The sequence below is a fragment of the Physeter macrocephalus genome, chromosome 1, assembly GCF_002837175.3.
Source record: "Physeter macrocephalus isolate SW-GA chromosome 1, ASM283717v5, whole genome shotgun sequence".
NCBI lineage: Eukaryota > Metazoa > Chordata > Mammalia > Artiodactyla > Physeteridae > Physeter > Physeter macrocephalus.
Window position 1 is genome coordinate 64,473,232 of NC_041214.2, and position 15,451 is coordinate 64,488,682.

Here is a 15,451-nt window from a genome sequence, read left to right on the forward strand (position 1 = left end):
ATTACCATATAACTTGACTTTCTTCCTTGACTACAAAGAAAAAAATTACAAGATAACACATTGGCAGTCCAAGGGGGTCTTCTGTTTGTACAGCAAACCAATATAGCAGGCAACCTGCTAGGAAAAAAAAAATTCCTCATCCTTTCACCTGGAAGAGATTAAGGTAGACAAGCTATTAAGATAAAACTCACTCTAGGCCTCTGGGTACTATGTCCATCAAGTACCTATCACTGATCATACCTGGTATAGGGAAGATTAAGAAAAGTGAAAAGAAAAAAAATACAGGCTCTTCGATTTAAAATTTGTTAGGTTCATTTTCTTTGAAGTCTCCTTTTATTGAAGTCCCTGATGGAAGATGATGAAAGTCAGATGGGAAAGGGAGCAAGGGTAAGTTCCCTCCATCTGAGGACGTTCACAAAGCAGGAGTACCCATCTCACCTTCTGGAAAGTACACATGAAAAGAAAGGGGACATGTGGTAGTGCCACGAATGTGAAAAGAAAGAACCCTCCTACAGAGTAAGTTTCCTAATTCAGATTTCACTCATTCCCAGTTTCAATTTGGAGTCCACTAACTTGGGCCTTTTTAAGAGAACCTGACATCACTGGTGAAGAGTGTGTGTGTCCTCCCATAATTTTTTTAAAAAATATTTATTTATTTATTTGGCTGCGGCGGGCCTTAGTTGCAGCACGCGGGATCTAGTTCCCTGATTAGGGATTGAACCCAGGCCCCCTGCACTGGGAGTGCGGAGTCTTAACCACTGGACCACCAGGGAAGTCCCTCATAATTTTACTTTGAAGTGTACACATCAGTTGGACTTTTACATAGTATTTTATTCTTGAGGTTGGTGGAAAAAATTTCTAGCCCAGGAAAACTATTTTAGATGCAGCAGTAAGAATCTCTGAGTGTAAGATGGTACATGGCCATTACTTGAAAGAACATTCATGGTGTGTCCCTGTCTGTACCCTCACCTCCTCCAGCTACTTGGTCTCTACGTTGCTGGGCCCTTCTGTGGTCTCCCATGAGTGTCTTCTTTCCCCTTCCTCTTCTTCACATAATTTCTACTCATCCTTCCTGACTGAGTTGAAAGGACACTCTTGAGGGATGTTTTCCCTAACTCTCTCGGGTAATGTCAAGTCTCCCCACTATATCCTGTCCACCCCCAAACCTGCACACACATTTGCTGGTACGAGAACAGAGGTATGGGTCATACTGTGTCATAACTGCCCTTTTACTTGACTCCCTTCTCCATGGCTTGTAAGCTCTCTTCTGCTTTCAGATCTCACTTCCAGGATCCCTTCCCCAGCAAAGTTCTCTGATCTGCCTGCCTGTGGTTCTAGCCCCAGGGATCGTCACGTGTCTCTTCCTTTGCAGCACCTACCAGAATGGCAATCCACATTTATCTATCCAAACATTTGATTGAAGCCTCTCTTCCCTGTCAATCCATAAAAACTATCAACACAGGGATCCTGCCTGCTTTTGCTCTTTATAAATAACATCCTAGCATCAAGCAAAATGCCTGTGAATAAATATGAATAAAAGAATGAATACCTACAAAAGTTCCAACCACTTACAGCAGTAGTCCTTACAGCTTGAAAGGAACTGGTAAAAAGAAGAGGAGGAGAGTGGTGAAACGCTGACATTTGCTGACCACACAAAAATAAGTTTTAGTGAAAAGCAATGGAGGTTTGCAAACCTAGGTGAACGGAGTATGTTACATATGACGTGGCTTAACTAAGTCAAAGACTACGTAGTCTCAAAATAGAATGTATGCTTGGGATGTTGAGCTAAGAAGAAGCACGTGGCCTTAACAAAGGAGGGGAGTAGAGGAGTGAGGGGCTGGGATGGGGGCAGGGGATGGCACATGCTAACCAAAGAAATCTTCTCTGAGGCTATCAGAAACTGCCTACGCCTTCACTGCGAGCCTAAGGAGAGACTGACCTTCACAGTCCTTCAACTTGTTGCAGGGTCCTGCAGCAGGCCTCCAAATGTCTGACGATTGTGCATGTTAGCTATTTTAAACCCACCACGCGGGGCCTGATAATCGTGGATGAATATAGGATGTGAGCGGATGTACTTTAGGGAAGCCTAGATAAAAGGGGAGAAAACAAACCTGAGGGTTTCTGGGGCAGTCTGGCATCTGCTTTCGATTAAAGAGGCAAGCACATGAGACAGTAAAACACCCGTCATTTTCCAGCAGCCGCCGGACAGACTCAGCTTGGGTCATTCTTAGTGAGAAGCGGGGCTGGTACTTCTACAAGTATTTGCTGCCTGCCTCAGGTTCTCAACGGGATGGTGGCTGATGCGGGAGAAAGAGAGGAGGAAAAAGTGCCTAAAAAAGCTCACCATATCATTAAGGAAACCAGAACTTATGAAACAGTTAAATAACAGTGTGATTCAGTATATAATTAAATCCAAAATAAATAGTACTGGAGACCAGAATGAAGTCAGCATGTTCTCCATGGCTTTGCAAAGGTAAACTGAGGCAACATGGTAATGAAGAAAGCATATGCATTAAGTCAGGAAAATGAGGGGTGGCAGGTGGGGTGCATGTTCAGCTTGAGCTCCACTCCTTTCTGGCGGCATGATCTCAGGAAAGCAACCTACCTTTTGGAGCCTAATTTTTCTCATCTATAAGTAGAAACAGATTTTATAATAGTATCCATATTATTATATGTCCCAATCTTCTGTGAAAATTAAATGCAGTATGTGAAAGTTATAAAATATAATACAAAATAAACACTATTATTAATCTTCTCAACCAATAAATAAATAACAAAGGTAGGAGAGGGCAGGAATGTTAAGTAACTTGAGTTTTAGGTTTAAATTGTTTAAATTCCAAACACAGATATGGAACCACTGTGGATCATGGTTACGTAGCTCTAATATATAACCTTGATCTTGATCTTATATGACCTTGTAAGTGAGCGTGAAATTTATCAGGCCTTCAGGGCTACTGTTTATCCAGATTTCAAGACTAGTGCAATGATGGCCATAAGTTACTCAGTGAAACTGAAAGGGAGGCACTTATTATGACCATAAGAATTCATTTAACCCCTTCATAAGCAGTCCAACCTCTTACAATACGGCTCATTGAAGGAGATGGGTTACGGTGCTTTCAAAAGGACAAAACAACAACTGAGGCTAGAATTAGATTACAAAGTTATAAGAAGCTTATCTTCTATTTTGTAAATGGATTATTCTTATGTCTTGAGAATTGACCACAGGGATCAAGCTCACTGGGAAACTAATGACCCCTGGGTCATAGTGAAAAACAAAGTAATGGTACCAAATTGTCACAAATGTTAAAAGGGAGTAATTTTAATAAGCTAAGTCCAATACTCTAGGAAGAACCATTATTTCAATCAGAAGACTTCAAAATCTTGTCCTAGCTGACTTATTATGTAAAGTCAGGCACGGCCATTTAAACTCTCCAAATGCCAGTTATTTTCACCTGTAAATGGGAAAAAGAATACCTATCAAAGTCACCTCCTAAGGCTTAGAAATGATTAAGTGCTTATGTAAGCACAGCTTTATTATCAACATAAAGAAGATTGTTTTTTCTCAAGATGACGAGTATCTATTTATTGCTTACTATTTGTGGTAGACTAAAGGAAAAACGGCCCGATACAGGGCAGCCTCCCACTGAAGAAGTGGAGTCCATTTCCTCTGCTTGTCTCTGGGCTTGGCCATGTGATTTGCTTTGGCCAAGGGGACATTAGGAAATGCGACGCAGCAGAGACTTGAAAAGTATTTGTGTGTAGGGGCGGACTTCTCTTACTGCTTGCAGAGAACACTTCTATGTGAAAAAACGAGAACCAGCCTCCTGGGAGATGATAAAATGGGTGAAGACACAGTGCTTTTCAAATGCAAGGAAACGGATGATCCCAGACAATGCTTTCAAGCCACCGACCACCTCTGATGACTATATGATGATCACAACCGTAAAATATAGCCAAAGCCAACCTTATGTAATGTTTTGTCCCAGAGGTTGTAATGTGTATTATCTCATTTAATATTCAGAACAGCTCTATGAAGTACATGTTTTTAATGATCCCATTGAACAAATAAGGAAAATGAGTTTCAGAGAGTTTATTCCTATTTTAAATGTTAGAGCTAAGATCCAAAGCCAACATTCGTCTGACTTCAAAGTCATTGCTCTTAAAAGTACTGGGCTTCCCTGGTGGCGCAGTGGTTGAGAATCTGCCTGCTAATGCAGGGGACACGGGTTCGAGCCCTGGTCTGGGAGGATCCCACATGCCGCGGAGCAACTGGGCCTGTGAGCCACAACTACTGAGCCTGTGCATCTGGAGCCTGTGCTCCGCAACAAGAGAGGCCGCGATAGTGAGAGGCCCACGCACCGCGATGAAGAGTGGCCCCCGCTGGCCACAACTAGAGAAAGCCCTCGCACAGAAATGAAGACCCAACACAGCAAAAATAAATAAATTAATTGATAAACTCCTACCCCCAACATCTCCTTAAAAAAAAAAAAAGAATCATAGACTATTAGAATTTGTAGGGATTACTAACATCTTCTAAAATGTGATTTAAAAAAAAATTTAATAATTTGTAGCACTAAAATCCCTTTCTCCAACAGAAATTTTATTCAGGATGCCAATATACAGCCTCAACAAAGACTAGACTTTTAAAATCAGTAAACATTTATTTTTATAAATTAAACTATTATATGTAGTACACACAGCTATATTTAAAATGGATAACCAACAAGGACCTACTGTATAGCACAGAGAACTCTACTCAATATTATGTAACAACCTAAATGGGAAAAGATTTGAAAAAGAATATTGTATATGTATATACATATATGTATATGTATATACATATGTATATGTATAACTGTATCACTTTGCTGTACACCCAAAACTAACACAACATTGTTAATCAACTATACTCCAATATAAAATAAATAGTTTAAAAAAAAGAAACAAAGGATGACTAAACTCTTAAAAAAATTAAACTATGTAATATCTTTATTGATTTATAAAAACTCTTCATCCCTAAAGGCTACTAAATTCCTTCTCATCATATATTTCTTAAATTAGCTATTTGCATTTTTTACTTTGATTATTGCATTTTTTGTATTTTTATATTGTAAAGAACTTACATTCAATATTAGATCCTGAATCTTTAATGACAGACATCACAAAAGTCTTTAAAATATACCTGAATTCAATACCAGCTTTCTCTAAAATATACCTGAATACAACTATAACCATAGATCTACACACATTTTAAACATATTCAAATATTTTTTTAATTTTCATTTTTCACAGTAAAATCTTTTAAAAATTGTTATTAGTTTTTCATGTTTCCTTTTGTCCTTTATTTTATATTCATTATTTTATCTTTTACAGCAAAATTGTCTATGGCCAATCAGTTGTGTGGCGAAACTGCTTGTGGTGAAACTGCCTGCAGCAAAGATGTTTAAGCCAAAATACAGGACATGTGTTTACTTCTCTGTAAACCTTAGTTTTGTCATCCAAAAAAATGAAGATAATAATAATGTCTACCTCAAAGAGCTGGAATAAATGATAAGATTCATAAAAAAGCAAACAGCATGGTACCTAAAGTATAATAAAAACTCAATAAAGGTAGTCATTAGTGGGAAAAAAACAGAGAACCTAACAACTAGCTTTAGGGACGGTCCACTTTAAGGCATAGACGATAGAAAGTTATTCAAGGAAATGGGAGAAAACGTCGAAAACACAATTTATGGATATCATGGAGTAAAGGATTTCAAAGAACAACTGAACTTAGTAATGAGGATAGAGAAATGCACTATTCAGTCCTGGGTGTTTTCTATGTAAGAAAAGCAAATTTGGGCAGCACTACATACCCAAAGCTGGTCATCCATGCCTGGTGGATTCTTTTTGATAAAAGCACCATAGTATGTAGCAATATTCCGGTGATGAGAATATTTCTTCAACATGTTAATTTCTTGTTTGATTTCTTCCTCTTCATCCTATATTAGAACAATAAATATTGTCATGAAAATCCAGTGTCATTAGTAGGGTTCTGTTTTTCATCACCATCTATATCAACTATGCAATAATTTCTTTCTTAAGTTTTTTCTTCTGTGGTAACAAACAAGCATAATTACCATATAACTTGACTTTCTTCCTTGACTACAAAGAAAAAAATTACAAGATAACACATTGGCAGTCCAAGGGGGTCTTCTGTTTGTACAGCAAACCAATATAGCAGGCAACCTGCTAGGAAAAAAAAAATTCCTCATCCTTTCACCTGGAAGAGATTAAGGTAGACAAGCTATTAAGATAAAACTCACTCTAGGCCTCTGGGTACTATGTCCATCAAGTACCTATCACTGATCATACCTGGTATAGGGAAGATTAAGAAAAGTGAAAAGAAAAAAAATACAGGCTCTTCGATTTAAAATTTGTTAGGTTCATTTTCTTTGAAGTCTCCTTTTATTGAAGTCCCTGATGGAAGATGATGAAAGTCAGATGGGAAAGGGAGCAAGGGTAAGTTCCCTCCATCTGAGGACGTTCACAAAGCAGGAGTACCCATCTCACCTTCTGGAAAGTACACATGAAAAGAAAGGGGACATGTGGTAGTGCCACGAATGTGAAAAGAAAGAACCCTCCTACAGAGTAAGTTTCCTAATTCAGATTTCACTCATTCCCAGTTTCAATTTGGAGTCCACTAACTTGGGCCTTTTTAAGAGAACCTGACATCACTGGTGAAGAGTGTGTGTGTCCTCCCATAATTTTTTTAAAAAATATTTATTTATTTATTTGGCTGCGGCGGGCCTTAGTTGCAGCACGCGGGATCTAGTTCCCTGATTAGGAATTGAACCCAGGCCCCCTGCACTGGGAGTGCGGAGTCTTAACCACTGGACCACCAGGGAAGTCCCTCATAATTTTACTTTGAAGTGTACACATCAGTTGGACTTTTACATAGTATTTTATTCTTGAGGTTGGTGGAAAAAATTTCTAGCCCAGGAAAACTATTTTAGATGCAGCAGTAAGAATCTCTGAGTGTAAGATGGTACATGGCCATTACTTGAAAGAACATTCATGGTGTGTCCCTGTCTGTACCCTCACCTCCTCCAGCTACTTGGTCTCTACGTTGCTGGGCCCTTCTGTGGTCTCCCATGAGTGTCTTCTTTCCCCTTCCTCTTCTTCACATAATTTCTACTCATCCTTCCTGACTGAGTTGAAAGGACACTCTTGAGGGATGTTTTCCCTAACTCTCTCGGGTAATGTCAAGTCTCCCCACTATATCCTGTCCACCCCCAAACCTGCACACACATTTGCTGGTACGAGAACAGAGGTATGGGTCATACTGTGTCATAACTGCCCTTTTACTTGACTCCCTTCTCCATGGCTTGTAAGCTCTCTTCTGCTTTCAGATCTCACTTCCAGGATCCCTTCCCCAGCAAAGTTCTCTGATCTGCCTGCCTGTGGTTCTAGCCCCAGGGATCGTCACGTGTCTCTTCCTTTGCAGCACCTACCAGAATGGCAATCCACATTTATCTATCCAAACATTTGATTGAAGCCTCTCTTCCCTGTCAATCCATAAAAACTATCAACACAGGGATCCTGCCTGCTTTTGCTCTTTATAAATAACATCCTAGCATCAAGCAAAATGCCTGTGAATAAATATGAATAAAAGAATGAATACCTACAAAAGTTCCAACCACTTACAGCAGTAGTCCTTACAGCTTGAAAGGAACTGGTAAAAAGAAGAGGAGGAGAGTGGTGAAACGCTGACATTTGCTGACCACACAAAAATAAGTTTTAGTGAAAAGCAATGGAGGTTTGCAAACCTAGGTGAACGGAGTATGTTACATATGACGTGGCTTAACTAAGTCAAAGACTACGTAGTCTCAAAATAGAATGTATGCTTGGGATGTTGAGCTAAGAAGAAGCACGTGGCCTTAACAAAGGAGGGGAGTAGAGGAGTGAGGGGCTGGGATGGGGGCAGGGGATGGCACATGCTAACCAAAGAAATCTTCTCTGAGGCTATCAGAAACTGCCTACGCCTTCACTGCGAGCCTAAGGAGAGACTGACCTTCACAGTCCTTCAACTTGTTGCAGGGTCCTGCAGCAGGCCTCCAAATGTCTGACGATTGTGCATGTTAGCTATTTTAAACCCACCACGCGGGGCCTGATAATCGTGGATGAATATAGGATGTGAGCGGATGTACTTTAGGGAAGCCTAGATAAAAGGGGAGAAAACAAACCTGAGGGTTTCTGGGGCAGTCTGGCATCTGCTTTCGATTAAAGAGGCAAGCACATGAGACAGTAAAACACCCGTCATTTTCCAGCAGCCGCCGGACAGACTCAGCTTGGGTCATTCTTAGTGAGAAGCGGGGCTGGTACTTCTACAAGTATTTGCTGCCTGCCTCAGGTTCTCAACGGGATGGTGGCTGATGCGGGAGAAAGAGAGGAGGAAAAAGTGCCTAAAAAAGCTCACCATATCATTAAGGAAACCAGAACTTATGAAACAGTTAAATAACAGTGTGATTCAGTATATAATTAAATCCAAAATAAATAGTACTGGAGACCAGAATGAAGTCAGCATGTTCTCCATGGCTTTGCAAAGGTAAACTGAGGCAACATGGTAATGAAGAAAGCATATGCATTAAGTCAGGAAAATGAGGGGTGGCAGGTGGGGTGCATGTTCAGCTTGAGCTCCACTCCTTTCTGGCGGCATGATCTCAGGAAAGCAACCTACCTTTTGGAGCCTAATTTTTCTCATCTATAAGTAGAAACAGATTTTATAATAGTATCCATATTATTATATGTCCCAATCTTCTGTGAAAATTAAATGCAGTATGTGAAAGTTATAAAATATAATACAAAATAAACACTATTATTAATCTTCTCAACCAATAAATAAATAACAAAGGTAGGAGAGGGCAGGAATGTTAAGTAACTTGAGTTTTAGGTTTAAATTGTTTAAATTCCAAACACAGATATGGAACCACTGTGGATCATGGTTACGTAGCTCTAATATATAACCTTGATCTTGATCTTATATGACCTTGTAAGTGAGCGTGAAATTTATCAGGCCTTCAGGGCTACTGTTTATCCAGATTTCAAGACTAGTGCAATGATGGCCATAAGTTACTCAGTGAAACTGAAAGGGAGGCACTTATTATGACCATAAGAATTCATTTAACCCCTTCATAAGCAGTCCAACCTCTTACAATACGGCTCATTGAAGGAGATGGGTTACGGTGCTTTCAAAAGGACAAAACAACAACTGAGGCTAGAATTAGATTACAAAGTTATAAGAAGCTTATCTTCTATTTTGTAAATGGATTATTCTTATGTCTTGAGAATTGACCACAGGGATCAAGCTCACTGGGAAACTAATGACCCCTGGGTCATAGTGAAAAACAAAGTAATGGTACCAAATTGTCACAAATGTTAAAAGGGAGTAATTTTAATAAGCTAAGTCCAATACTCTAGGAAGAACCATTATTTCAATCAGAAGACTTCAAAATCTTGTCCTAGCTGACTTATTATGTAAAGTCAGGCACGGCCATTTAAACTCTCCAAATGCCAGTTATTTTCACCTGTAAATGGGAAAAAGAATACCTATCAAAGTCACCTCCTAAGGCTTAGAAATGATTAAGTGCTTATGTAAGCACAGCTTTATTATCAACATAAAGAAGATTGTTTTTTCTCAAGATGACGAGTATCTATTTATTGCTTACTATTTGTGGTAGACTAAAGGAAAAACGGCCCGATACAGGGCAGCCTCCCACTGAAGAAGTGGAGTCCATTTCCTCTGCTTGTCTCTGGGCTTGGCCATGTGATTTGCTTTGGCCAAGGGGACATTAGGAAATGCGACGCAGCAGAGACTTGAAAAGTATTTGTGTGTAGGGGCGGACTTCTCTTACTGCTTGCAGAGAACACTTCTATGTGAAAAAACGAGAACCAGCCTCCTGGGAGATGATAAAATGGGTGAAGACACAGTGCTTTTCAAATGCAAGGAAACGGATGATCCCAGACAATGCTTTCAAGCCACCGACCACCTCTGATGACTATATGATGATCACAACCGTAAAATATAGCCAAAGCCAACCTTATGTAATGTTTTGTCCCAGAGGTTGTAATGTGTATTATCTCATTTAATATTCAGAACAGCTCTATGAAGTACATGTTTTTAATGATCCCATTGAACAAATAAGGAAAATGAGTTTCAGAGAGTTTATTCCTATTTTAAATGTTAGAGCTAAGATCCAAAGCCAACATTCGTCTGACTTCAAAGTCATTGCTCTTAATTCTAAACTGAAAACTCCTAGACAGAAGAAAGGCAATTACCTACGGTGACAAAACCAAAGCTGCTAAATCATGAAAGAAGAGTTTAGGAGCACCTTAAGCCAGGGCTGAAGACAAACCTGCCTTTGGTCCTCCAATTAAAGGAGCTTGTTAGCACACACTAATATTTGCTTATGAATGATTCCAGGGGATAAAGGAGGGATTTTAAGTTGCATATTTATTACACAGGGGAATATACTTTAAGCACCTACAATATCGTACGATTTAAAAACGGAATTAACGAGACACTTCATATTAGTGTGCTCTATAACAAAGGGTTTTGCCCAATGTTCAGCTCTCAACCCACGGAAGAGGAATAAACCTGTGTAATTCTTACAACAATCCAAGGGACTGGTCAGTTTGAACTCTCAAGGAGGTATGAGGTGTAGAGACTCATAAATGTGACTACACCCTGATGTTCGGACACTGGCGAGAACCACTTCTGCTCCCGCTTCACCTGTCCTGCTCTCCACAGCGGTTGCCGGCATTAGGCAGGTTTCTGTGTTAACATGTCTACCATTTTCACCTTCGTCGCTGACTCAATGTGACAAAAAATTGAAGACAAGTTCTTGTTAAAGAATCATAGGGCTTCCCTGGTGGCGCAGTGGTTGGGAGTCTGCCTGCTAATGCAGGGGACACGGGTTCGAGCCCTGGTCTGGGAGGATCCCACATGCCGCGGAGCAACTGGGCCTGTGAGCCACAACTACTGAGCCTGTGCATCTGGAGCCTGTGCTCCGCAACAAGAGAGGCCGCGATAGTGAGAGGCCCACGCACCGCGATGAAGAGTGGCCCCCGCTGGCCACAACTAGAGAAAGCCCTCGCACAGAAATGAAGACCCAACACAGCAAAAATAAATAAATTAATTGATAAACTCCTACCCCCAACATCTCCTTAAAAAAAAAAAAAGAATCATAGACTATTAGAATTTGTAGGGATTACTAACATCTTCTAAAATGTGATTTAAAAAAAAATTTAATAATTTGTAGCACTAAAATCCCTTTCTCCAACAGAAATTTTATTCAGGATGCCAATATACAGCCTCAACAAAGACTAGACTTTTAAAATCAGTAAACATTTATTTTTATAAATTAAACTATTATATGTAGTACACACAGCTATATTTAAAATGGATAACCAACAAGGACCTACTGTATAGCACAGAGAACTCTACTCAATATTATGTAACAACCTAAATGGGAAAAGATTTGAAAAAGAATATTGTATATGTATATACATATATGTATATGTATATACATATGTATATGTATAACTGTATCACTTTGCTGTACACCCAAAACTAACACAACATTGTTAATCAACTATACTCCAATATAAAATAAATAGTTTAAAAAAAAGAAACAAAGGATGACTAAACTCTTAAAAAAATTAAACTATGTAATATCTAGATATAAAGTTAATCAATGACAACAAAGGGGTTATTTTAGTGAAGACAAATTTAGAATTTTTGAAAGAAAAAGTCACACATCAGCTTCAATATCTTATTAATTTTCAGTTTTGCTTTGGTTCCAAAGGATAGAGAAAATCTACATTTCCTCAGATAGGTAATTGTAAGTGGTAACAATTACTCTTAAAAAGCATGCCTTAAAATTTCAGTGGAAAATTCATACTGAATGACATTCTGAACACGAATGGAGTAACCCAGATTACAAAATGAAAAATTGCTGTTTTCTTTTATTTTTTAATTTATTTTATTGAAGTACAATTGACTTATAATGTTGTGTTAATTTCTGCTGTACAGCAAAGTGATTCAGTTATACATATATGTACATATTCTTTATCATATTCTTTTCCATTATGGTTTATCACTGGATATTGAACAGAGTTCTCTGTGCTATACAGTAGGACCTTGTTGTTTATGCTTCCTATATATAATAGTTTGCATCTGCTAATCCCAAACTCCCAACCCAGCCCTACCCCACCCTCACTCCCCCTGGAGAAATTGCAATTTTCTAGTGTGTTCAAAGTTGGTATATAACATTGAGTTTGAGGTTTTTTTAAAAAAATCAGTTTATTAAATATTAAAATATATGAAACATTAAATGAGACTTAAGCATGTATGGATCCTCTAAAATTATCTCAAGGTGGGTAAGCACCTGCAAACTATATATTTACAGATCTAAGGAAACAGGTCTAGCATGATTCAATGAGTTGCCCAAGCCCATATTTCTTCATTGCAGCACTGATAGAACTTGGGTCTTTGCCACAGCATACTGCAAGCAGCACTTGGATTTGTTGTATATGTTAACCCTAAACTAAATGGATTCATTCAATAAATATTTATCTGCTACTCTATCCCAGGCACAATGCTAAATAATAATAATAATATAATACAGTCATCCTTCAGTATCCATAAGGGATTGGTTCCAGGATCCTCCATGGATACCAAAATCCACAGATGTTTAAGTCCCTTATGTAAAGTAGCATAGCACAGTCGGCCTGCCATATCCATGGGTTACACATCCTCAGATTCAACTAACGCTGCGAATACAGAGGGCCGAGTGTAATACAACAATGGACATAAAACATTCAAGCTCTTCCACAATGAAACTTACTATAGTCTCGTGGGGAACACAAATGGAAATCAAAGAATGATACAGATACATGCAAAATTACTAACTTGAGAGGTATGGGTAGCTGATGTAATTAGGGGCATGAGGGGAGAGAGCCGAAAAAAATCCACGTGTGAGCTGAATTTTAAAAGCCATGCAGGAGGTTACCCAGTTAGGGGAAAGAAAAAGTATATGTGACGTGAGTGAGGAGGGATTGGTTTCCTGGCAGAGAAACAGTGATTAGCAAGGCCCTGTAGCTGGACAGGGTAGGGCATATTGTCTCCTATGGGAATCGTTGGCACCATGGAGAGAAAATTAAAAATGTCTACAAGAGATGTCGTAATAGTAACAATGTGCACTAAACACTGTGTTCTACATATTGCTCTCAAATGCTTAATTAATTAATTAATTAATTAATTAATTTATGGCTGTGTTGGGTCTTCATTGCTGCCGGTGGGCTTTTCTCTAGTTGCAGCGAGTGGGGGCTACTCTTCGCTGCGGTGCGCGGGCTTCTCATTGCGGTGGCTTCTCTTGTTGCAAAGCTCGGGCTCTAGGCGCACGGGTTTCAGTAGCTGTGGTGTGCAGGCTTAGTAGTTGTGCCTTGAGGGCTCTAGAGGCACAAGGCTCAGTAATTGTGGAGTACAGGCTTGGTTGCTCCGCGGCATGTGGGATCTTCCCGGACCAGGGATGGAACCCAAGTCCCCTGCATTGGCAGGAGAATTCTTAACCACTGCGCCACCAGGGAAGTCCCTCAAATGCTTTACAAATAACTATATTTCCTTCTCACACTAAATGTATGAGAGAAGTAATATTATCCATATTTATACACGTGGAATAAGGGGAGGTTAAGAAACATGCCCGGGGTAAGAGAGACAGGAAGTGTCAAAACTAGGGTAAACCCAGATGAGTGACAGTTTGCAGTGCTCTTCTTTACCAGTAGGCTAACCTGCTCTCTCTTTAGTAGGAAGTAGTATCCCTTAGAGAAGCAGACAACACAAGGGTGACATGCATCCTTCTCACACCCAGGCCTGCATTGATGTATGACTCCCAAGAGGACTATGAATTTTAAAAATAGGTTTTAACCCTAGGAATGTTGTCATTCATTTAAAATCTATGATAAATGAGATAGCTTTTGCAGCAACGTGGATGGACCTAGAGATTATCATACTAAGTGAAGTCAGAAAGAGAAAGACAAATATTGCTTATATGTGGAATCTAAAATATGATATAAATGAACCTATCTAAGAAACAGAAACAATCACAGACATAGAGAACAGACCTGTGGTTGCTAGGGTCGCAGTGGTGGGGGAGGGTTGGGAGTTTGGGGAGTCTGGAATTAGCAGATGCAAACTATTATATATAGGATGGATGAACAACAAGGTCCTACTTGTCCTACTTGCACAAGGAACTGTATTCAATATCCTGTGATAAACCAAAATGGAAAAGAACATGAAAAAAAAAAATATATATATATATATACACATATATAAAACGGAATCACTTTCTAGAACAGCAGAAATTAACACAATATTGTAAATCAACTGTACTTCAATAAAATTAAAATAAATAAATAAATGAGATGGCCTATATCCTCAAGAATCCTCCACCTACAATTCAGGTAACAGCCCGCAGGAATCGGAATGGGTCTTCTTTTCTGATGGTATTAACAGTGTAAATGATAATGTCTTCCCTTTTGTCTTTGGTTACCGGAAAAAATAACTATCAAATTCCCTGTGGCTTGTAATTTGGATCTGTTTTTTCTTCATCTGGCTTTCTAGTCTTTATATTTTTCTCTGGTCTCTTGTTTTTACAAATATAATATCATTTTGTATAGCATCTACTATGTACCAGGTCCTAGGTCAGCAGGCTCTGCAGGAGGTACCAAGTTGGATAATGCACAGTTCCTGTTCTGGGCTCATTAAAGTCAGCAGGCTTTAAACGAGAAAGAGAGGACTCTTCATAAAAGGAAAACTAAAGGTGAGCTTCATGTCATTCAGAAAGCCAACGTATTGATGAGGAGGTCAAGCCTCAAAAGAGCTCAACAAGAGGGAACCAAGTAAAGTCAAAAGAGGGACCTAAATGTGAGATGGGAAAGATGTGCTGGCATGCAAAGGAGAGCACGGATCTATGAAAGGAGACCCCCACTGTCCACGATAGAGGGACTTGGTAACAAATCTGGATTTGAATGGCCTGCTTAATGATTCCAGGCACCCCAACCTCTGTGGGCCAATCTCCTTACCTTCATGCATCTCGATCCAACTAGGGGGATAAAAGAACTAACTGTAGTTTTGATCAAATACTTTGAGGTACACAAAATGAAAGGCACTACTAAAAACAAACCATCACAATGGAAAAACACTTCTAACAACTAGTGCACCTAAGTGTTCACCTTCATTAGTGTGGGGTATAGACAGGAGTCCCCAGGTCCATTTTTTGCTCTTAAGCAATGTCTGTAGCATGCATGCATTCACATACTACAAGGCCACCCACTCAGCACGCATGCACACGTGCAGAGATCCAGACACGCATAAGCCACCAAAAGGGGTGTAATCAGTATGTAAGGAGAA

At 39.4% G+C, this 15,451-nt stretch overlaps 1 protein-coding gene across 5 annotated transcripts in view; it reads right to left on the reverse strand.

The window, feature by feature from the left end:
* The window catches only part of TNIK (TRAF2 and NCK interacting kinase), a 438,436-nt gene that overhangs the window by 154,469 nt on the left and 268,516 nt on the right, over positions 1-15,451 (reverse strand). For 2 of the 5 annotated variants that reach the window (XM_024124207.3, XM_024124204.3), the window contains exon 1: positions 6-86. In XM_024124207.3, coding sequence (XP_023979975.1) covers positions 6-8 — 3 coding nt within the window. In that variant the 5' untranslated portion in view covers positions 9-86. Of the gene's footprint in view, positions 1-5; positions 87-5,855; positions 5,982-15,451 lie in introns of those variants that run through there. The other 3 variants (XM_024124208.3, XM_024124205.3, XM_024124209.3) reach the window with 2 other exon arrangements.